At 38.1% G+C, this 20,666-nt stretch overlaps 1 protein-coding gene across 2 annotated transcripts in view; it reads left to right on the forward strand.

Moving 5' to 3' along the window:
• The window catches only part of SPATS2 (spermatogenesis associated serine rich 2), a 78,193-nt gene that overhangs the window by 20,569 nt on the left and 36,958 nt on the right, over positions 1–20,666 (forward strand). Inside the window, exons 1-4 of one of the 2 annotated variants that reach the window (XM_045465638.1) lie at positions 11,790–11,813; positions 14,175–14,254; positions 18,581–18,689; positions 19,824–19,873. In XM_045465638.1, the coding sequence (XP_045321594.1) occupies positions 14,243–14,254; positions 18,581–18,689; positions 19,824–19,873 (171 nt within the window). In that variant the 5' untranslated portion in view covers positions 11,790–11,813; positions 14,175–14,242. Of the gene's footprint in view, positions 1–11,789; positions 11,814–14,174; positions 14,255–18,580; positions 18,690–19,823; positions 19,874–20,666 lie in introns of those variants that run through there. The other variant, XM_045465637.1, reaches the window with a different exon arrangement.

Consider the following 20,666-nt stretch of genomic DNA (forward strand, 5'->3'; position numbering starts at 1 on the left):
GGGAACCTTTTTGCCCTGTGGGTGGGAATGCAAACTGGTGCTGCCACTCTAGGAAACAGTATGGAGGTTCCTCAAAAAAATTAGATAGAGCTACCCTGTGACCCAGCAATTGTACCACTAGGTATTTATCCAAAGGATACAAAAATACAGATTTGAAGGGGCACATGCACCCCATTGTTTATAGCAGCACTTTCAACAATAGCCAAATTATGGAAAGAGCCCCAGATGTACATCGACTGATGAATGGATAAAGATTTGGTATAAATAAACAATGGAATATTACTCAGTGATCAAAGAGAATGAAATCTTGCCATTTGCAACAATGTGGATAGAGCTAGAATGTATTATGCTAAGTTAAATAAATCAGTAAGAGAAAGATATCATATGATTTCAATCATATGTGGAATTTAAGAAACAAAGCAGATCAGGGGCACCTGGGTAGCTCAGTCGGTTAAGCGTCCGACTTTGGCTCAGGTCATGATCTCATTGTTTATGAGTTCAAGCCCTACATAAGGCTCTGTTGGACAGCCTAGAGCCTGCTTCAGATTCCACGTCTCCCTCTCACTTTGCCCCTTCCCTGCTTGCATTCTGTGTGTATCCCTCTCTCTCTCAAAAATAAACATTAAAAAAGAAAAAAGAAACAAAATAGATGAACATAAGGGAAGGAAAGGAAGAATAAGATAAAAAGAGAGAAGGAGACAAACCATAAGAGACTCTTACATACAGAGAATAAACTGAGGGTTGCTGGAAGGGTGTTGGTGGAGGAATGGGCTAACTGGGTACTAAGGAGGGCATTTGTTGGGATGAGCACTGGGTGTTATATATAAGGGATGAATCACTAAATTCTCCTGAAATCAGAAAAATAAAAATAAATGAGTGGCGCCTGGGTCGCTCAGTCGGTTAAGCGTCCGACTCCGGCTCAGGTCATGATCTTGCGGTCCGTGGGTTCAAGCCCCGCGTCGGGCTCTGTGCTGACAGCTCAGAGCCTGGAGCCTGTTTCGGACTCTGTGTCTCCCTCTTTCTCTGACCCTCCCCTGTTCATGCTGTCTCTCTCTCTCTGTCTCAAAAATAAATGTTAAAAATTTTTTTAAAAATAAATAAATAAATAAATGAAACAATCATAAAGGGAAAGAATGTCAATGCATTATTACATTACAATTAAGAACTATTCATTGAAAGGGGCATTTAGGAGAGCTAACAGGCAAGACACAGAATGGGAGAAGAAGAATGGGAGAAAAAGACCATTCTTCCTCCAAATACAGGGCATTAGTAGGCATTGTCAGGAGAGAGAATAACAAAATGGCTAATAACATATGTGAGGGCACTCATTCTTTTTAGAAATAAGTGAGGGGCACCTGGGTGGCTCAGTTGGTTAAGCATCTGACTTCAGCTCAGGTCATGATCTCATGGTTTGTGGGTTCAGGCACTGCATCAGGCTCTGTGCCTTGGATCCCCTGTCCCCTCTCTTCCCCTCCCCTGCTCGCCCTATCTCCCTCCTTCCCTCCTTCCCCCCCCCATCTCTTTCTCCTGTCAAAAATAAATAAACATTAAAAAATATTAAAAACAAAAAAAGATGGGGCGCCTGGGTGTCTCAGTCAGTTAAATGTCTGACTTCGGCTCAGGTCATGATCTCACAGTTTGTGAATTCGAGCCCCGCATCAGGCTCTGTGCTGACAGCATGGAGCCCAGAACCTGTCTCAGATTCTGTGTCTCCCTCTCTTTCTCTGCTCCTCCCCCACTCGTACTTTGTCTCTCTCTCAAAAATAAATAAACATAAAAGAAATAAAAATAAAGTAAAAAGAAATGAAATGAAAATTGAAACAAGATACTACTTCTCTTTGTACTGGAATGGCTACAATTAAAAAAAAGATTAACAATACCAAGAATGTGAGTCTGTGGAGTAATAGAAACTTTCAAAAACTGCTAGTGGAAGTTTAAATTGGTACAGCTACTTTGAGAAGCTGTTTGACATATATACTAGAATTGAAGATGTGCATACCTTATGACTTAGTTCTGTTTTTGAGTATTCAACAGCAGTTCATTCCCAGGTCCCCAGGAGGTTTGTACAAGAATATTCAAAACAGCATTATTTGTATTGGCCAAAAACTAGCAGCAAGCCAATTGTCTATCATTTGTCTAGTAAACAGCCGAACTGTTCACCATTTGTCCATCAGTTGTTTAGCAGAATAGATAAATCAACAATGGCATAATCATACAATGAAATAAATATTCAAGGAAAATGAACAAACTACATTTGTTTGCAAAAACATGCATGAATCTTACAAACACAGTGTTGAGCGAAACAACCCGCGGCACCAAAAATAAAATACACACAGAATTATTCCTTTTATAGATAAAACTATACAATAATATTTAGGTGTGTCTTCTTCAGTGGTATCAGCTATGAAGAAAAGTTTGGAGAATCATGCCTTTGGTGAATGGTGAGAGACAATAATGGAAGGATACATAAGGAAAACTTCTGGGGTACTGGCAGTTTTATTTCTCTAACCTGGGTAGTAGTATTTGAGTGTTTGTGATAAATTATCAAGCTGTGATACTTCATGTGTGTGTGTGTGTGTGCACTGTAAATGTGTTATATTTCGCAATAAAATATTTTTTAAAGATGTTTTATTAGGACAGAATGGGCCTAAACAAGTGTGTTATGTAGGTAATGTGTGTCTTAAACCTTCACAAGTATAACACTTAAAAGCTAGTGTCTACCTTGTGGTAATTATAACAATTATGTGGATATATAAATATTTATAATCAAAGTAGATAATTGATTCATAATTTTTGCGATTTAGGAAAGAAGAAACATTTAATTCTTATTTGCATAAAGGTTAATGAGTAAAGAGTGACAGATTTGCAGTGCTGTGGTTTTAGGAGAAAGGATATCATTTTGTTGGAGACAGAGCATGAAATTAGGGTTACTTGTTCATTTCTGTACCTTGAAGCACAGGGGATGGGCTGCGCTGGAAAGGGAAGATATTCATTGTTCTACGGTGCTAGAAGGAACATCCAAAGCAAAGTCTTTTACAGTGACAAAAGAATATCTCTCAGATCTAAACTGAAATTAGAGGGGCGCCTGGGTGGCTGAGTTGACTAAACATCTGACTTCGGCTTAGGTCACGATCTCGTGGTTTGTGGGTTCAAACCCGGGTCGGGCTCTGTGCTGACAGCTCAGAGCCTGGAGTCTGTGTTGCCCCTCTCTCTCTGCCCCTCTGCCACTTGTGCGTGCGCTCTCTCTGTCGCTCTCAAGAATAAACATGAATTTAAAAAAAAATTTTTTTAGACTGAAATTAGGGGTGCCTGATTGGCTCAGTTGGTTAAGTATCTGGCCCTTGATTTGGGCTCATGTCATGATCTCATGGTTTGTGACTTGATCAAGCCCTGCATCAGGCTCTGCCTCACAGCATGGAGCCTGCTTAGGATTCTCTCTTTCCCTCTTTCTCTGCCCCTCCCCAGCTTGTGCTTATGTGCATTCTCTCAAAATAAATAAAAAAAAAATAAACTTTAGTTCTATATATGAAATGAAACACACAGTTTAAAAAAAATATTTCCTTCTCACTCTCCTTCAGATTCTCAGCAATTCTACCAGCTAGTCTGTACTGAGCTTAGTAATTGAAGATTTCTTTGACTTCTAAATATCATAGTTCTTAAATGTTTTGATTTCATTGACTTACTGGAATTGAGTTTCTTTCCTGAGATAGCTGGTAGAATTCTTGAGAATCTGAAGAACAGTGAGGAGTAGGAACTAATTTTTTTAAAAAAATAGTGCGTTCAGGGGCGCCTGGGTGGCTCAGTCAGTTAAGCATACAACTCTTGATTTCAGCTCAGGTCATGATCTTGAGGTTGATAGGAACAGGCTGTGCATTGGGCTCTGCGTTGGCAGTGTGGAGCCTACTTGGGACTCTCTCTCTCTCTGTCTCTCTCTTTCTCTCTCTCTCTGTCCCTCTCACACTTAAAATAAGTAAATAAATAAACATTAAAAAAAAAATAGTGCACTGGGTGTCTCAGTCGATTAAGCATCTGACTCTTGATTTCAGCTCAGGTCATGATCTCGCAGTTTGTAAGTTTGAGCCCCGCATCCAGCTCTGTGCTGACAGTGCAAAGCCTGCTTGGGATTCCCTGTCTCTGCCCTCCCCTCCCCTGCCCCCCCCCCCCAAAATAAATAAAAAAAAATAGCGCATTCAGTTCATCCAATCTACCTTAAACCCAGAACTATGGCATATATTGTATAACAACTAGGAGTTAATAATCTCATTAGAGAAATTTTATTGAAATCTACAAATGAGGGTTTGACTTGTAAGAGAGACTGAAAATACACCCTTAGTAGCTAAAACTATGTTTTTCTTCAGACTTAAGTGAACAATTCACACAGAGGCATTTTATACAACTTGATTCATTTGCAAACTGATTTTCTGGTTTTTAGATTATCCAGATTCCTTGATTTCTCTTTTTTCCCCTGTTTTTACTGGCTATCCATCTTTTAGCCACATCACAATTTATTTTTCCCTTTCCCCAAAGGCAAGGAGAGATTAGCCAATAGAAACATAAAACTCATGACAGTTTTTCTCACTACTTAGAAGTAAAGATTTAACTAAATGTTTACTTTTTATTCTATTTTAGTGTCCCATTCCATCGAAAAGTTTGAAAGTTGGCTCTAAGATGTCATAGTAGTCATCATGTGGCTTCATAATTTTCTAAGTAACTGAATTCATGTAAACCTTGGAACTACATACAAGATTTTGTGAATAAGACATTAGCTCAGAGATGATCTAGAATCAGCAAAGAATGTATAGTTGATCTTAGTAATCGAAAATTTGTCTTTTATTTTTAATTTTTTTAAAATATTTTTTTATTTTAGAGCGAGTGGAGGAGAGGGGCAGAAGGAGAGAGAGAGAATCCCAAGCAGGCTCCGTGCTCAGCACACTGCCTAATGTGGAGCTTGGTGCCACAACCCTAGGATCATGACCTGAGCCAAAATCAAGAGTCAGACACTTAACCAACTGAGCCATTCAGGCGCCCCTGTTTGTGTTCTTTAAAAAAAAAAAAAATCACAGTTCTCAAATGCTTTATTCTTTTAATTTATGAAATTGAGGGTTTTTTCCTGGAAAAGCTGTAGAATTCCTCAGACTCTGTAGGGCAGTAATGAGTAGGAAAGAACTTTTTTTAAAGCTATGCATTTCATTTCATATGTGGGAGAACTAATTCCAAACTAATGAAAGGTGGCATTGAGACAGAAGAGGTGGGGCATTAAAATAAATATCATTGCCTCCTGGCTATTCTCTAGGGTATATTACTAAGAAGGTTTTGGAAAGGTGGACAGAATTTCCTATTCAATCACAATTCATAGAGAAATTGACAGAATTATTATTAGAACCAGTAAACCTTTTAAATAATGAGAACCTCAAGAATCCTTGTTAACTTAAAAAATAGAAGTTTATTCTAGGGGCACCTGGGTAGCTTATTTGGTTAAGCATCCAATTCTTGACTTTGGCTCTGGTTATGATCTCATTGTGAGTTCGAGCCCTGTGTCGGGCTTTGTGCTGACAGCAGGAAACCTGCTTGGTGTGTGCGCTCCCTCTCTCTAAAAAAAATTTTTTTTTACATTTATTTATTTTTGAGAGACAGAGAGAGACAGAGCACAAGCAGGGGAGGGGCAGAGAGGGAGGGAGACACAGAATCCAAAGCAGGCTCAGGCTCTGAGCTGTCTGCACAGAGCCCGACATGGGGCTCAAACCCACGAACCGTGAGATCATGACCTGAGCTGAAGTGGGATGCTTAACCGATTAAGCCACCCAGGCGCCCCCGCTCCCTCTCTCTGAATGAATGAATGAATGAATGAATTAAGCTTGTTCTGTTGCACTTGATGGAAACCTAGGGAAATCTAGTGGTAAGAGTAAGGTAGGATTTAATTGTTCATTTGTGTCGTTAATAAAAACTCTGATTTTCTAGCAAGCTTTACCTGGAAAAATCAAAACTAATTCTAGAAGTTTGTAAATTTCCCAGTGTAATTTCTTTGTCTTGTAAGAAGCAGCACAATATCCTTCAGAATGTAGTTGAAGAAGCACTCAAAGGAACAAAGTAAAAAAATTTAAACAGTCGTTAAGACTGTATGATAAATAAAGGAGAAATAGGGAAATATAAGGCTGCTTTCTTCCATTGAAGACCCACTTAGCAGATTGACTGGTAGTTGAAGTGTGGATTTTTCAGAACCTGTAAACCATAGCAGTAGTCATCTGAGATGCCTGGAAAGGCCAGTTGATGAGACTGTAAGTCTATATCCTTGCAACCTACTGTGTTCAGGTTGCAAAGATTTTTGTATTTGGCCACTGACAACCGAGATGGAAGTTTCTTAAATAACTTTTATTTTTATTTTTTTTTTTCAACGTTTATTTATTTATTTTTTGGGACAGAGAGAGACAGAGCATGAACGGGGGAGGGGCAGAGAGAGAGGGAGACACAGAATCGGAAACAGGCTCCAGGCTCTGAGCCATCAGCCCAGAGCCTGACGTGGGGCTCGAACTCACGGACCGCGAGATCGTGACCTGGCTGAAGTCAGACGTTTAACCGACTGCGCCACCCAGGCGCCCCCTTAAATAACTTTTAAAGAACTAAATATAAAAAAGTGTTAGCATTCCAGAAGGCTATAACAGTACTCCATAGTAGAATTACTTAAAGCAGACTAGACATCTTTAAAAATGGCATTTTGACATAGTTGTTTTTCTAAATTTCCCATTTAGGATTTGCTCCTCTTCCAAGCTTGATTTTTCATTACTTACACATTCTCTTTATCTTTTTTTTTTTTTAATGTTTATTTATTTTTGAGAGACAGAGTGCAAGCAGGGCAGGGCCAGAGAGAGAGAGAGAGAGCGAGAGAGAGAGAGAGAGAGAGACAGAGTCCAAAGCAGGCTCCAGGCTCTGAGCTGTCAACACAGAGCCTGATGTGGGGCTCAAACTCACAGACTGCGAGAACATGACCTGAGCCGAACTCAGACGCTTAACTGACTGAGCCACCCAGGCGCCCCATCTTTATCTTTTATATATGCCTTTTTTCTTACCAAAACAGTCATAATTCTTCCAAGCTTAGGTGGTAAATTGGCAGAAGAGAAAATTGACCTAGGAAATTGAAGTTGGTGGCCTCTTCAGTTTTGAGGTTGTGAATATACCCTAGGCTTCATAGCTAGTCATTTCTGTGACAATAACTTTCTTTTATTTGCAGTCACATTTATATAATATAATTCCTGTTCCCATATTTGTAATTAGTGCACAAGAAGAAACTGAACTCTATCTGCCATTTTTTTGGTGATTTATACGTGGACTATTTTCAAAATTGTCATGAGAAAAAAATTTCAAGACACTGGTTGTTTTCTTTTAGGTGATTGAATGTAGGCTGTGTTCAGGCTAAAGGAGAACTTTAGGTTATTTAACTGTTTGTGAGATACACTTCTGTAAGAATTCACACTTAAACTCTTGAGTCTACCTTTAAATTTTTTTAATTTTTGATTTTTTTTTTTTAGAGAGTATGTGTGTGCTCATGCAAGCAGGGGAGGGGACAGTGGAGGGGAGAGAGAGAGAATCCCAAACAGGCTTCATGCTCAGTGTGGAGCCTGATGCAGGGCTTAATCCCATGACCCTGGGATCATGCATGACCTGAGCCGGAATCAAGAGTCAGACATTCAACCCAACCGAGTCACCTAGGTGCCCCTACTTTTCAATTTTTTTTTTTTTTTTAATTTTTTTTTTTCAACGTTTATTCATTTTTGGGACAGAGAGAGACAGAGCATGAACCGGGGAGGGGCAGAGAGAGAGGGAGACACAGAATCGGAAACAGGCTCCAGGCTCCGAGCCATCAGGCCAGAGCCCGATGCGGGGCTCAAACTCACGGACCGCGAGATCGTGACCCGGCTGAAGTCGGACGCCTAACCGACTGCGCCACCCAGGCGCCCCACTTTTCAATTTTTAAGAGGAAGCTGATCTAGTTTGAGAAAATACGACAAGTGATCATCACCCTTGTTAGGTAATCTGTGCATCCAGGCTTTCTTCCTGTGGGCTTATCTGCATTTAATCAGAAGATCTTACCTCTGTGGCCTCTCTTTGATCGTGGTGAAATATGAATAATTTTGTTATCCCATTTGTTTTATGCATGTGTAAGGAATATCAGTGAGTAATAACAAGAATCTGAGATCCATAGAAGAAAGGTGATATACCAAGGTACTGTTAAAATAATGGCAACTTGAGAACTAGTGTGTGGTGAGTTACAGCACTAATGTATAGCATTAAGTTTGGAGTCTGTCCTTGATTCTGCTGTAGGTTTCTCATTGTGTGAGTTTGGGTGAGAAATGATACCATGACTGATTTTCTTATCATTGTAAAATTAAAGTATTCTGGGAGGTATTATAATTCCCTCCCAGATGTTTCTCTTCACTTGTCAGAAGGGATAATAGAGTAATTTACCATCATCTATATTAATGGAAAAACATAATCTAAAATCATAAGTTTTTGTTGAATTCAAAGATACAAATTCGGTAGTTTCTGTAAGAATCCTTAGACTTATTCCATACCTGGCTTTGAGCCCCTTCTATGCTTCTCTCTACACACACACACACACACACACACACACAGGAATATTATTCAGTATTAAAAACAAAGGAGGGCGCCTGGGTGGCTCAGTTGGTTAAACATCCGACTTCAGCTCATGTCATGATCTCGAGGTTCATGAGTTTGAGCCCTACATTGAACCCCACATCAAGCCCCACATCGGACTCCATGCTGACCATGCAAAGCCTGCTTGGGATTCTTTCTGCTCCTCCCCCACTTGTGCTGTCTCTCTCTCAAAATAAATCCACTTCAAAAAAGGAAGGAAATTCTGACAGGGGAATATCATTTAGCCATAAAAAGAAGTAAATATTGCCATTTGTGACAATGTGGATTGAGGGTATTATGCCAAGTGAATAAGTCAGAGAAAGAAAATATCATATGATCTCACTTATATGTGATATCTTAAAAAAAAGAAAAAAAAAAGAAAAAAAAAGAAACCAAGCTTGTAGATAAAGAGAACAGATTGATGGTTATGGGGAGGGGATTTGGGATGGGGAGTGAAATGGGTAAAGGGGGTCAAAAAATACAGACATCCAATTATAAAAAAATAAATCCTAAGGATATAATGTATAGCATGGTAACTCTAGTTAATAGTCTTGCATATTTGTAGGTTGCTAAGAGAGTTAATCATAAGAGTTCTTGTCACAAATATTTTGTAGGTATGTATGGTGACAAATGTTAACTAGATTTATTGTGGTGATCATTTCAAAATATATATAAATAGCGACCCATTACATTGTACACCTGAAACTAATATAGTGTTTTATATATATGTCAATTATACCTCAATTTAAGAAAACTTCTTCAAGTTTGGTATGATGCATGGTATAATCAGACTCAGATATTTCTGTGTAATCCTCAGTGCTTAAAATGACTTTTGCCTGATTTTTGAAGCCAGCAAAAACAATAATAGCAAAGCCTGCATTATTTACAAATATGTCAGTGACCCTGTAAATAACATACTTTATCCAAAATGTTCCTAAATATATGCTATTTGAAATAATTCCAAGAAACTTCAAAGGTGGTCCCTGATAGAGTGAAATAAATGGTAAGAAAGCTTAGTCTTAAGAATTCCTTGTATCCTTTATGAGTCTTATGTGAGACTTACGAGTCTTGTGCATTTTCTTTAAAAATTTATTTCTTGCAGAGTATACATACACACTTTGCTATCAAAGAATAGATAGCAAAGGATGAGATCCTGCCTGATTTCCTCCCGGTGGAATTAAGTAAATCTTAAGCTTTCTTTGCATGAAAAAATAAGAGAATTGTTAAATATTGTTGATGGGAACTAAAAATGACTTTATCTATAATGCTGAGGGGCACTTAAGCTCCAGTTCATGGAGGTTTTGAGTGTACTTGAGTTGTTGGTTGTTAAAAGAGGCAATATTAGCTGATGAGTAGGCAAATTAAGATGTTAAATTATTGCTTTTTAGTTTTGGTGAACTTATGATTTAGAATGTAAATATGAACTTGGCATTTATAACTTGGGAGACTGCCCTGTGTGGTGCACTACCGCAACAGCTCTCTTGCCCTCCGGCTTCTAGTTGGGTTAGATCAGTAGGCAACACACGCGGGCGATCAGAGGCAGGGAGATCAGTGAGGTAGTGGTATTTATTTCCCAGTCTTTTCCTGAGGGGGTTACTATGGGCTTACCTTGTCTTTTGACCAAAGATCTTGGCTATAGTCCTCTGGCCCTCTCCATACCAGATGAAACAAAGATGAAAGAGCCTTGTGTCTCTGGCTTCCAGTAATTGCTTTCTCCTTACACCTCTTTATTTATTTATTTTTTAATGTTTATTTCTGAGACAGAGAGAGAGCATGAGTGGGAGAGGGGCATAGAGAGAGGGAGACACAGAATCAGAAGCAGGCTCCAGGCTCTGAGCTGTCAGCACAAGCCTGATGCGGGGCTTGAACTCACAGACCGCGAGATCATGACCTGAGCCGAAGTCGGTCGCTCAACCGACTGAGCCACCCAGGCGCCCCTCCTTACACCTCTTTAAAACCTCAGAGTAACAGTGTAGATTATTGTTATTAGCCAAGGGTACTGCACTGTATCTTTTGGTTTCCCCACTCCTTACTGGCACCTTTGAAAACAGTCCCTTTATTAACTCTCCTCAGAGTCCCCAATTTGAGTGTGCCATTTGTTTCTTCTTGGGATCCTGGCTGTTTTATGTATTTTTAATCATTATCCTAACTGGTATGTATGCCAGACAAACCCTAATAATACTTGTGCTAATTGGTGGGGAGGGGCAATAGCTGAAGGTGTTTACAGAAATAATCTTTATTTGCCTTGTACTTTGTCTCATCTAATGTGTTGTTAAAGGAAAAAAAATCCCTATTTTGCACCTGGGTGGCCCAGTCAGTTTGGTTAAGTGTCTGACTCTTGATGTCAACTCAGATCCTGATCTTGATCAAGCCTGCGTTGGGCTTCATTCTGAGCGTGGAGACTTCTTGGGATTTTCTCTCCCTCTCTCTCTCTGCCCCTCCCTCGCACCCGAGAGCACATTCTCTTTCTCAGAATAAATAATCGTTAAAAAAAAAAAGGAAAAAATAAAGTGTTAGATGATGTATATAAGAAGCTAGTAATACTAATAGTTCATTTAAATATAGGCCCCAAAATGCTGTTTTTCATTCACTCTACCCTCATTTTCTTTTTTTTAAATTTTTTTTTTTTCAACGTTTATTTATTTTTGGGACAGAGAGAGACAGAGCATGAACGGGGGAGGGGCAGAGAGAGAGGGAGACACAGAATCGGAAACAGGCTCCAGACTCTGAGCCATCAGCCCAGAGCCTGACGCGGGGCTCAAACTCACGGACCGCGAGATCGTGACCTGGCTGAAGTCGGACGCTCAACCGACTGCGCCACCCAGGCGCCCCTTTTTTTTTTTTTTTTTTTTTTTTTAATTTTTTTTTTTTCTACCCTCATTTTCTTAAAAGAAGTTGATGGTGTGATTCTTTAATAAGATTATCAATGTCCTTTGTATCATCTCATTGCTTATTAATATGTCTTTGGAGGAGAGTATTTATAACCTCCAAGTTAAATCATTTGACTAACCTATAGCAGTTGAGTAAGTTGCTGGGATAGTATTTTGACTGCATAGGATTTTCATCTTTATATACTGTATTTCTTTTCAGTTAATAAAGATAATTGAGAATTAACCATATTATGTAGTCATCTAGAAAACTCAGGCTTAAACACTGAGTTTGTGGTAAGTGCAACCTAATTTTTAACTTAAGTAACAGTCTCAAAACTGCCAGTATTACAGAAGTTAAATCTAAATTAATTCATGGTTTTATTGGTAATTGGCAAGCATAGTTTTTCTTGGAATGACATTGACTCTATTCATATCCTCTTTTCCACTTCTGGTACCAAAATGCTGTTGTCGTTCTACCTTATGAATTACCAGTCTTCCATAGGAATTAGGAAGTATTTGAAAACCAGGATTAAGCTGTAAAAGAGTTTATTCATTTTTTATTTGAAGTATATCTGACACAGAGTGTTTGTTACATTAGTTTCAGGTGTACAGCATAGCGATTTGACAAGTCTATATATGATGCTGTGCTCACCACAAGTGTGGCTGCCATCTGTCACCATGCAATGCTATTACAGTACCATTGACTATATGCTTTACCTTTTATCCCTGAAAAGAGGCTTTAATTAAAACACATCTATAATCATAGCAAAAGAATTTGGAAAGTGTACTAAAATATTACTGTATTTTTTATACTCCATCTTAATTCTGTTTGGGCTGCTGTGATAGACTGGGTAGCTTATAAACAGAAATTTACTTCTTACGGTTTGGGAAGCTGGAAGTGTGAGATTAGAGTGCCAGCATGGTTGAGTGAGGGCCCTCTTCTGGGTCATAGACTACTTCTCATTGTGTCCTCCTATGGTGGCAGGGGCTGGAAAGCTCTGTGGGGTCTCTTCTAAAGAGCACTAATCCCATCATGAGAGTCCACTCTCGTGACCTATTCACCTCTCAAAGGCCCCACCTGCTAACACCATAACACCATTATATAACACTAACACTTTAGGAATTCAACGTATGAATTTAGTGCTATGTGTTGGTGGCGGGGGGGGGGGGGGCGAGGGGGGGGTGGTGGTGGTGAGTAGCAGCAGGAGAGATGCATACAAACATTTAGACCATAGCAGCCTCTTTTCTCAAAATTTCTCCTTTTACTTGCTTTGTTGAAATTCGAACTCCCAAGCTACTCCCAAGTATGGTGCATGGATCAGCAATGTTGATACTACCTTAGAGTATAAATCTCAGGTGACAAGCCAAACTAGTGAATCAGAACCTGCATTTTTAAAAATGTATTTACTGGGGCGCCTGGGTGGCGCAGTCGGTTAAGCGTCCGACTTCAGCCAGGTCACGATCTCGCGGTCCGTGAGTTCGAGCCCCGCGTCAGGCTCTGGGCGGATGGCTCAGAGCCTGGAGCCTGTTTCCGATTCTGTGTTTCCCTCTCTCTCTGACCCTCCCCCGTTTATGCTCTGTCTCTCTCTGTCCCAAAAATAAATAAACGTTGAAAAAAAAAAAATTTAAATAAAAAAAAAAAAATGTATTTACTTTGAGAGAGAGCACACACACTCGAGTGGGTGAGGGGCAGAGAAACAGGGAGAAAGAGAATGTCAAGCAGACTCCATGCTGTCATCGCAGAGCCAGTGTGGGGCTTGCAAACCGTGAGATTGTGACCTGAGTCGAAATCAAGAGTCGGATGCTTAACCAGCTGAGCCACCCAGGCGCCCTAGAACCTGCATTTGAACCTAAGTTTCCCCAGATAAGTATCCACATCAGAATTTGAGAAGCATTCTAACCATTTCCTGCCATTGCATCTCATTAGATTAAAACCAGGTTGTCAAGTGTTAAGGCTGAGGTAATTCATTGATTACGTAGTCACTGGTAAAGAAACTGACTAAATTTGCAGATCACCTTTTCTTTATAAGCACAGGGAAGCCAAACTCTTTTCTGTAATCAATCCATTTGCGCTGAATTTTCCCGTATTGTGCTGGTAGTGTAAACTCCGGTACATTGCTTCATCAAGCACTGTGTTGGGGATACAAACATGAATGTATTCAGGGATTTGTAGTCTAAGAACATGATATGTGTAGTGCAGTCTAGAAGAGGGAAATTAGTTTCATGTATTGTTATTAATAGTGGTACAGAAGCTCTCAGGCTCACTCACAGTTTCAGATTCATTAGTGTCAAATTTTACCATGGGGAACTATTTACTTGCCACATTTTAAAAGGGCCTTTTAAATTAAGATAGGATAGTTAAAGATATCAAGGATTGCTGGACAGTCTAATATAGTTGATGTATCTAGTGTTTTTCTCAAGCTCTTGGCAGTTTCAGTTAAATCAGATTTTATAATTTTAACCCAAATGAAGTTATATATATATATATATATATATATATATATATATATATATATATAATAGAATTTGCAAAATAACAAAACTAAGTTGTTGTTAATTGTTTATGGGAAGAAATCAGCTGGTATGGTTTGGGGATGGATCACATATTAGTTTTGGATCATGTTGGATATATTTTTTTCCTTCTTATTCTTTCAGATACATCAGGATTCATTTTTGATTTGCAGTCCAATACTGTACTGGCCCAAGGAGGAGCTTTTGAGAACATGAAAGAGAAGGTATGACTACTTACTGTGGATAGTAAGCTTGAATGTCACAGTAAAATTTAGGTACTAATACAATCAGTGGCTACACAAACTCATTTAGAAAGTGAAATATGATTTTCTTTGCATAACTAATATCACAAATATTAGTTAATATTATAACAAATAATACTTATGGCTAAGTGTGTATCTCATTTGGCAACATTCTTCGAGGAACAACTTGAATAGAATCTTTCATTTGGAGAGGATTTTTTTTTTTAATTTTTTTTTAATGTTTATGTGTGTGAGAGAGAGAGAGAGAGAGAGAGAGAGAGAGAGAATGAGCAGGGGAAGGGCAGAGAGGGAGGAAGACACAGAATCCAAAGCAGGCTCCAGATCTCCATGCTGTCAGTACACAGGGCTCAAGCTCACGAACTGTTGAGATCATGACCTGGGCCAAAGTCAGAAACTTAACCAACTGAGCCACCCAGGTGCCCCTGATTTGGAGAGGACTCTTAACTCCAGGAGAGTTTAGTGCAAGAAGATAAATAGCTCTTCCAAGTAATATTCCTATGGAAGAAAACCAAGTGTTTTTAGTAATATAACCCTTAATGAGTTTTATTGAGAAAAACATAAGACAAAAGCCTTATTGCTTTCTCTGTCTTATTAAGAAAAGTATATTGTTGATTATAGAGTCATAGATGTACTGTATTGGTTGAATAATATAAACACTTTCATATTTTAGGTTATCAGAATCTTACCTTATCATTGTATCTAAGTTTTGCCTACAGTTCATTTTATAGTGATCAGTACTAAGTGTTTTGCTCATCTCAAAAATGTATATTACAAATTAGCCCTCTTTGGATTACACATTATATACCTTCCCATTTCTATGGTTTTAAACCTTATCATTGTTCAGTAAGCCTGAAACAAACAAAAAAAAAGGGTAGAATGATATGAAAGCAAGTGTACTAAAAAGACTTAGGTTGTAATACAGACTCTGCTTATTACTTAGACAAGATACTTTACTTTTCTTTATATATAAAAGTACTTCCTTTTCAAGCAATATGGTTGACTGAAGAACCTGAAAACATTCCTGTTATAAAATACGTAGAAATACAGAATGAAAAATAACATACATGATTTTAAAATGCATAGGGGCACCTGGGTGGCTTAGTTGGTTAAGCATCCAACTTCAGCTCAGGTCATGATCTTGTGGTTCATGGTTTTGAGCCCCACATTGGGTTCTGTGCTGACAGCTCAGAGCCTGGAGCCTGCTTCGGATTCTATGTCTCCCTCTCTCTCTGCCCCTACTCTGCTCATGCTCTGTCTTTCAAAAATAAATTAAAACATAAATAAATAAATAAATAAATAAATAAATAAACAAATAAAAATTTTAAAAATGCATAGCCCAACACAAAAAGTTAAGGAAATCCCTGGGGGCCAAAAATATAGAGGACATTAAAAACCAGCGTGTTAAGCCTGAGCTAGGTAACTGTGAAACATTTTGCCAGTGTCAGTAACAAATGGGTTTTACCACTCAGGGCCCCAAGGCTTGTCCTAGGTTAGGAATTGGAGCTAAGATCTTACATGAAATTGAGATCCTAAAAATATTTCACCTTTAGGGAAAGGGTGAACTAGAACAAATCTTCCCACTGACTTCTGAACACAATATTCTTACTATGCATGTTTAAGAGGGATATTTCAAAAAACAAAGAGGGACGTCTGCGTGGCTCAGTGAGTTAAGCATCTGACTCGATTTTGGCTTAGGTCACGATATCACAGTTCACTAGTTTGAGCTTGGGGTTGGGCTGTGCACTGACAACACGTGCACAGAACCTGCTTGGAATTCTGTCTCCTTTCTCTGCCCCTCCCCTGCTTGTGTTCTCTCTCAAAAATAAACAGACTTTTAAAAATATACAAAAGGATTGAAAATAAATCTTAAATTGTGTGTTTTATCATTATTAACATTATATTGTAGTTTATTAATATTATTTTTCAATATTATAGAATAAAGCAAATTAGTAAATAATTTAATGTTTTTAGGACCTGAAACAGCACACAGAGAAGAGAGATATGTTTAAAATTATATAAGAAAAAGCCTTTTAATGTTATGTTTGAATTGAAAGTATTATTTTGAATTCAAGTTGTAAAAAATGAAATCTCCTAACTCTATCCACTGAAAAAAATCTAGAAATAATGACTCCCCGGTAACAATAAACATACCTAAGAGATACTAAACATACCTAAGAGATACCATATCTAAGAGATACTGGTTTCTAACTACTGCTGCCTACCAAAAAGAGCCAGGTCTTCTTGGAGAAATAGCCAATTTCACATTTTGCAGTGAGACAAGAAATGAAAATTAGAAGGATTGGAAAGAAAGAAAAAAATGGTTGTTATTTGTAGACCATACTATTATTTTCTATCTACATACACAAGCTAAGAAAGTTAGAAATTATAATAATTCATCAAATTCTTTTAATTCATTTAATTGCTGGGTATTAAATTGATATACCAAAAGGAAAACAGAATAGCAGTTGTAAATGGTATATTTTTTATCTCCAATCTCCCAGAGTGGAGGTGGGTGGGAGGAGAATGGATGAAATAGATAAAGGGGATTAAGAGTACGCTTACCTTGATAAGCATTAAGAAATGTATAGAATCGTCGAATCATTATGTTCTATACCTGAAACTAATATAACACTGTATGTTAATTATACTTGAATTTAAAAAAAAATCCTTAGGAATAAGTCTGACAAAATTGGCATATCTATTTCTTTTTTAGTTTATTTGTTTATTTTGAGAGAGAGAGAGGAAGAGGGAGGGAGAGAGAGACAGAGAGGAGGGAGAGAGGGAGGGAGGGAATCCCAAGCAGGCTCCGTAGTGTCCACGCAGAGCCCAGTGTGGGGCTCAGACTCACAAACCATGAGATCGTGACCTGAGCTGAAACCAAGAGTTGGACGGTTAAGTGACTGAGTCACCCAGACACCCCGGCATATCTGTTTTAAAGAACATTTTGGCATTATGTCATGAATTTGTAGATGCTCTGATATTCAGGAATTCTAGTGGTTTTACACAATAGAGACCTTCTCTCATTGTTCCAAGAAGATATGATTTTTTTTCTTTTTTTTAATTGCTTACAATGTGATAAACATTGTTTTAGGCACTGAAGAATCAGCAGCAAATTAGCATAGGAATATTCATTCCAGCATTTTTCATAACAGCCAAATATTGGAAACAATGTAAGTGCCCATGAACAGAATGAATAAATTGGCTATATTCATACAATGGAAATGCTGTGTAATGGTTCAAATAAATAAAAGATGCATTTATCAACACACACAAAAATCTAAAAAAAAATGTTATATGAAAAAAGCGAATTGCATATACACATGTATTGTATGATAATATTTATGTAAGGCAAACAATAGTATATATTACCTATGGATATATACATACATCATAAAAGTGCGAAAACATGTATCAGAATAAAACCAAATTCAAGGCAGAAAATCTCTGTGAAGAAGAGGGAGATGGGATTTATGAGGGACTTCATGGGGGCCTCAGATGCCATCTATTTTATTTTATTAAGCTGATTATCATGTAGTGAATGTCCATTATGTTTTGTATGCATGAAACAGTTTATAATAAATTATCCTTATAGTGTTATTATATAATTAAATGATATGAAGTAAAAATGTTTTTGAGGGGTTCCTGGGTGACTTAGTTGGTTAAATGTCAACTTTGGCTCAGGTCATGATCTCGCAGTTTGTGAGTTCGAGCCCCGTGTCGGACTCTGTGCTGACAGCGTAGAGCCTGGAGCCTACTTTGGATTCTGTATCTGTCTGTCTGTCTGTCTGTCTCTCTCTCTCTCTGCCCCTCCCCCACTTGCACTTCTTCTCTGTCTCAAAAATAAATAAAGACATTAAAAAAATAAATTCTGAATTATTAAAAAAAAGTTTTTGAAAAATGCTACTGAAAAATCTAAGTTGTTACTGTTGGTGGCTCATTAAACTATTTACCTTTCTCCACAGTATGCTGAGATGAGGAAATGTTGATGCTAAATTAATACCGGATACCTAATTAAACCACCCTTTCTTGAAATAAAATCTGGCACATACCTTCTATTTCTAGAAATGTTCTGCTTTTCTAAGTTTTGAAATTAATTTTCTGTGTGCTCTTATCGTTCATCTGTTAATCATTTTCAGAGAGATGGTTGTATGTACTCTCACTGTCACTAAAGAGTGATACATACTGTTAAACATGAAACATCACTTTTTCTGTTATTTTCTATAATAGGCATCAGTTGCCAATTGACGAACTGATGTTAGAATTAAATAACCCTGTCATCTTTTCCAGATAAATGCAGTGCGTGCAATAGTTCCCAATAAGAGCAACAATGAAATCATCCTGGTTTTGCAGCACTTTGATAATTGTGTGGACAAAACAGTACAAGCGTTCATGGAAGGTAATCCTAACTCCGTTTTTTAATGAGTTTGTATTCGTTCAAATAGACGTTGCTTCAAACTTCTATTAACATTCGTTCAGCAATCTGATGTTTTATAGATGATATAGCAAACCCCAGGATAACATAATGTACCATGCCATTTTTTTTAAAGATATCTCTTAAAGATACCTCTTTCAGCCCTAGAAGTTATCATTCATAAGCTATGTGATATCTTAGAATAAAAGACAAGCTGAGAAAATGCCATCAATTTACTCAAAATGTTCTCTGTTGGTTTTAAGAACAAATAGTATGGCTAGTGGTATAAGGTACTTGATTGGAAGTGGGTTGAAAAAGAATTTAAGAACCTCTTAGTGACAAAGCAGTGATCCAGCAGCCCAGCAACAGATGTCAAATTCAAGGACTCCACATTCTCTTCCAGGCTGCTATGCCATTTAGTGTGGTTCCTGCAAGTGATTCAAATGTAAGGGTTTGAGTTTCCTTGTCTGACATATGGAAGATTGGTGGGGTTAGCCAAGGCTTCAGTTTATAGAGTTGAGGAGTGTTTTATAAACTTCTTTCCACATAATTTGTTTTGAGAAAAACTTTGCTTGAAGCTGTTGCTTCGTTAAATATCAACGTCAGATTAGGTCTCCCTGTTTCTATTGTCCTGAATTTGTCAGTGTAGAATAAACAGACCCAAATACTGTAAAGTTTTTCTTTATCATCATCTGTTTTCTTTATAATGTTAGTATTTGGGTCTAGAATAGTGTATAGCTCTCTCTTAAACAACATAGCCAAATGGTATTTGATCTTCTAGAGGGGAGAGGATAGCATATTTGGGCTAAAACCAGTTATCTTTGTATACTGTCTAAGCTTTGTAAATAAAAGAATCTTCCAAATGGTCAGGCTGCATTACTCTCTTCTTAGAACTTACAAAGGAAATTACACGGAGAAGGGGGGGTCTAAATGGACAGATATTCCAAAAGGTAAATATGATAGGATTATCTCATCATATTAGCACTTAGACTTGAACCTTAACCTTTCCTATTAGGAACTTTGGAAATTCTCCAGCAATTACAAAATGCAGGGACACTAATTACCTTGTTGACCATGGATGTGGTAGGAGAGAAAATCTGTAGTTGGTTTCTTTTACAGGTAGCGCCAGTGAAGTACTCAAAGAATGGACAGTAACAGGCAAGAAAAAGGTAAAAATGAATTAAATTTACAAGCATGGTATTGGCATTTTTATCATTAAAAAATTTAGGCCCTGGGGTACCTGGGTGGCTCAGTCGGTTAAGCTTCCGACTTCAGCTCAGGTCACGATTTCATGGCTCGTGAGTTTGAGCCCTACGTCAGGCTCTGTGCTGACAACTCAGATTCTATGTCTCCCTCTCTCTCTGACCCTCCCCTGCTCATGCGTGTGTGTTCTCTCTCTCTCTCTCTCTCTCAAAAATAAATATTAAAAAAATGTTTTTGTAAATTTTAGGCCCTGCAAACATAATTGAAAGAAAAGATTTACATAGAAAAGATTTACATATGCCACTTCACTTCATGTGGTTAAAAAAAGTCTTCTGTGACATTAAAACACAGCTGTGTACATAGAGTACCACACAGTCTCTTCCGTGTGATTTAAGGCAGGAAACAGAATGACTTTGCCAGGGTGTAGTTGCTGAGGTAATATTACGGATGAAACGAGAGCATGTCAAGGATAGCAGAGCTCCTCTAAAGAAAGTGATCTAGTCCAGGGGTTTTCAGTATCATTCATATTGTAAATCAGTTAAAATAGCTCAAGATTTTTAGGTCAGACAACTGTGTTATATAGTCTCTGATATTAATGAGCTTTGACTTAAAGCCTTAAAAGGGGCTTTGTGCTATTACCTATGCAGAGGGGGCTTATGTTTCAGTTTAGGGAGGTAGAAGTCACTTGGGCTGTGGAGTTAATCAAAACTGGATTTATATCCTGTTCTACTACTTAACTGGCTTTGTAACATTGGAGTA

The sequence above is a fragment of the Leopardus geoffroyi genome, chromosome B4, assembly GCF_018350155.1.
Source record: "Leopardus geoffroyi isolate Oge1 chromosome B4, O.geoffroyi_Oge1_pat1.0, whole genome shotgun sequence".
Taxonomy (NCBI): domain Eukaryota; kingdom Metazoa; phylum Chordata; class Mammalia; order Carnivora; family Felidae; genus Leopardus; species Leopardus geoffroyi.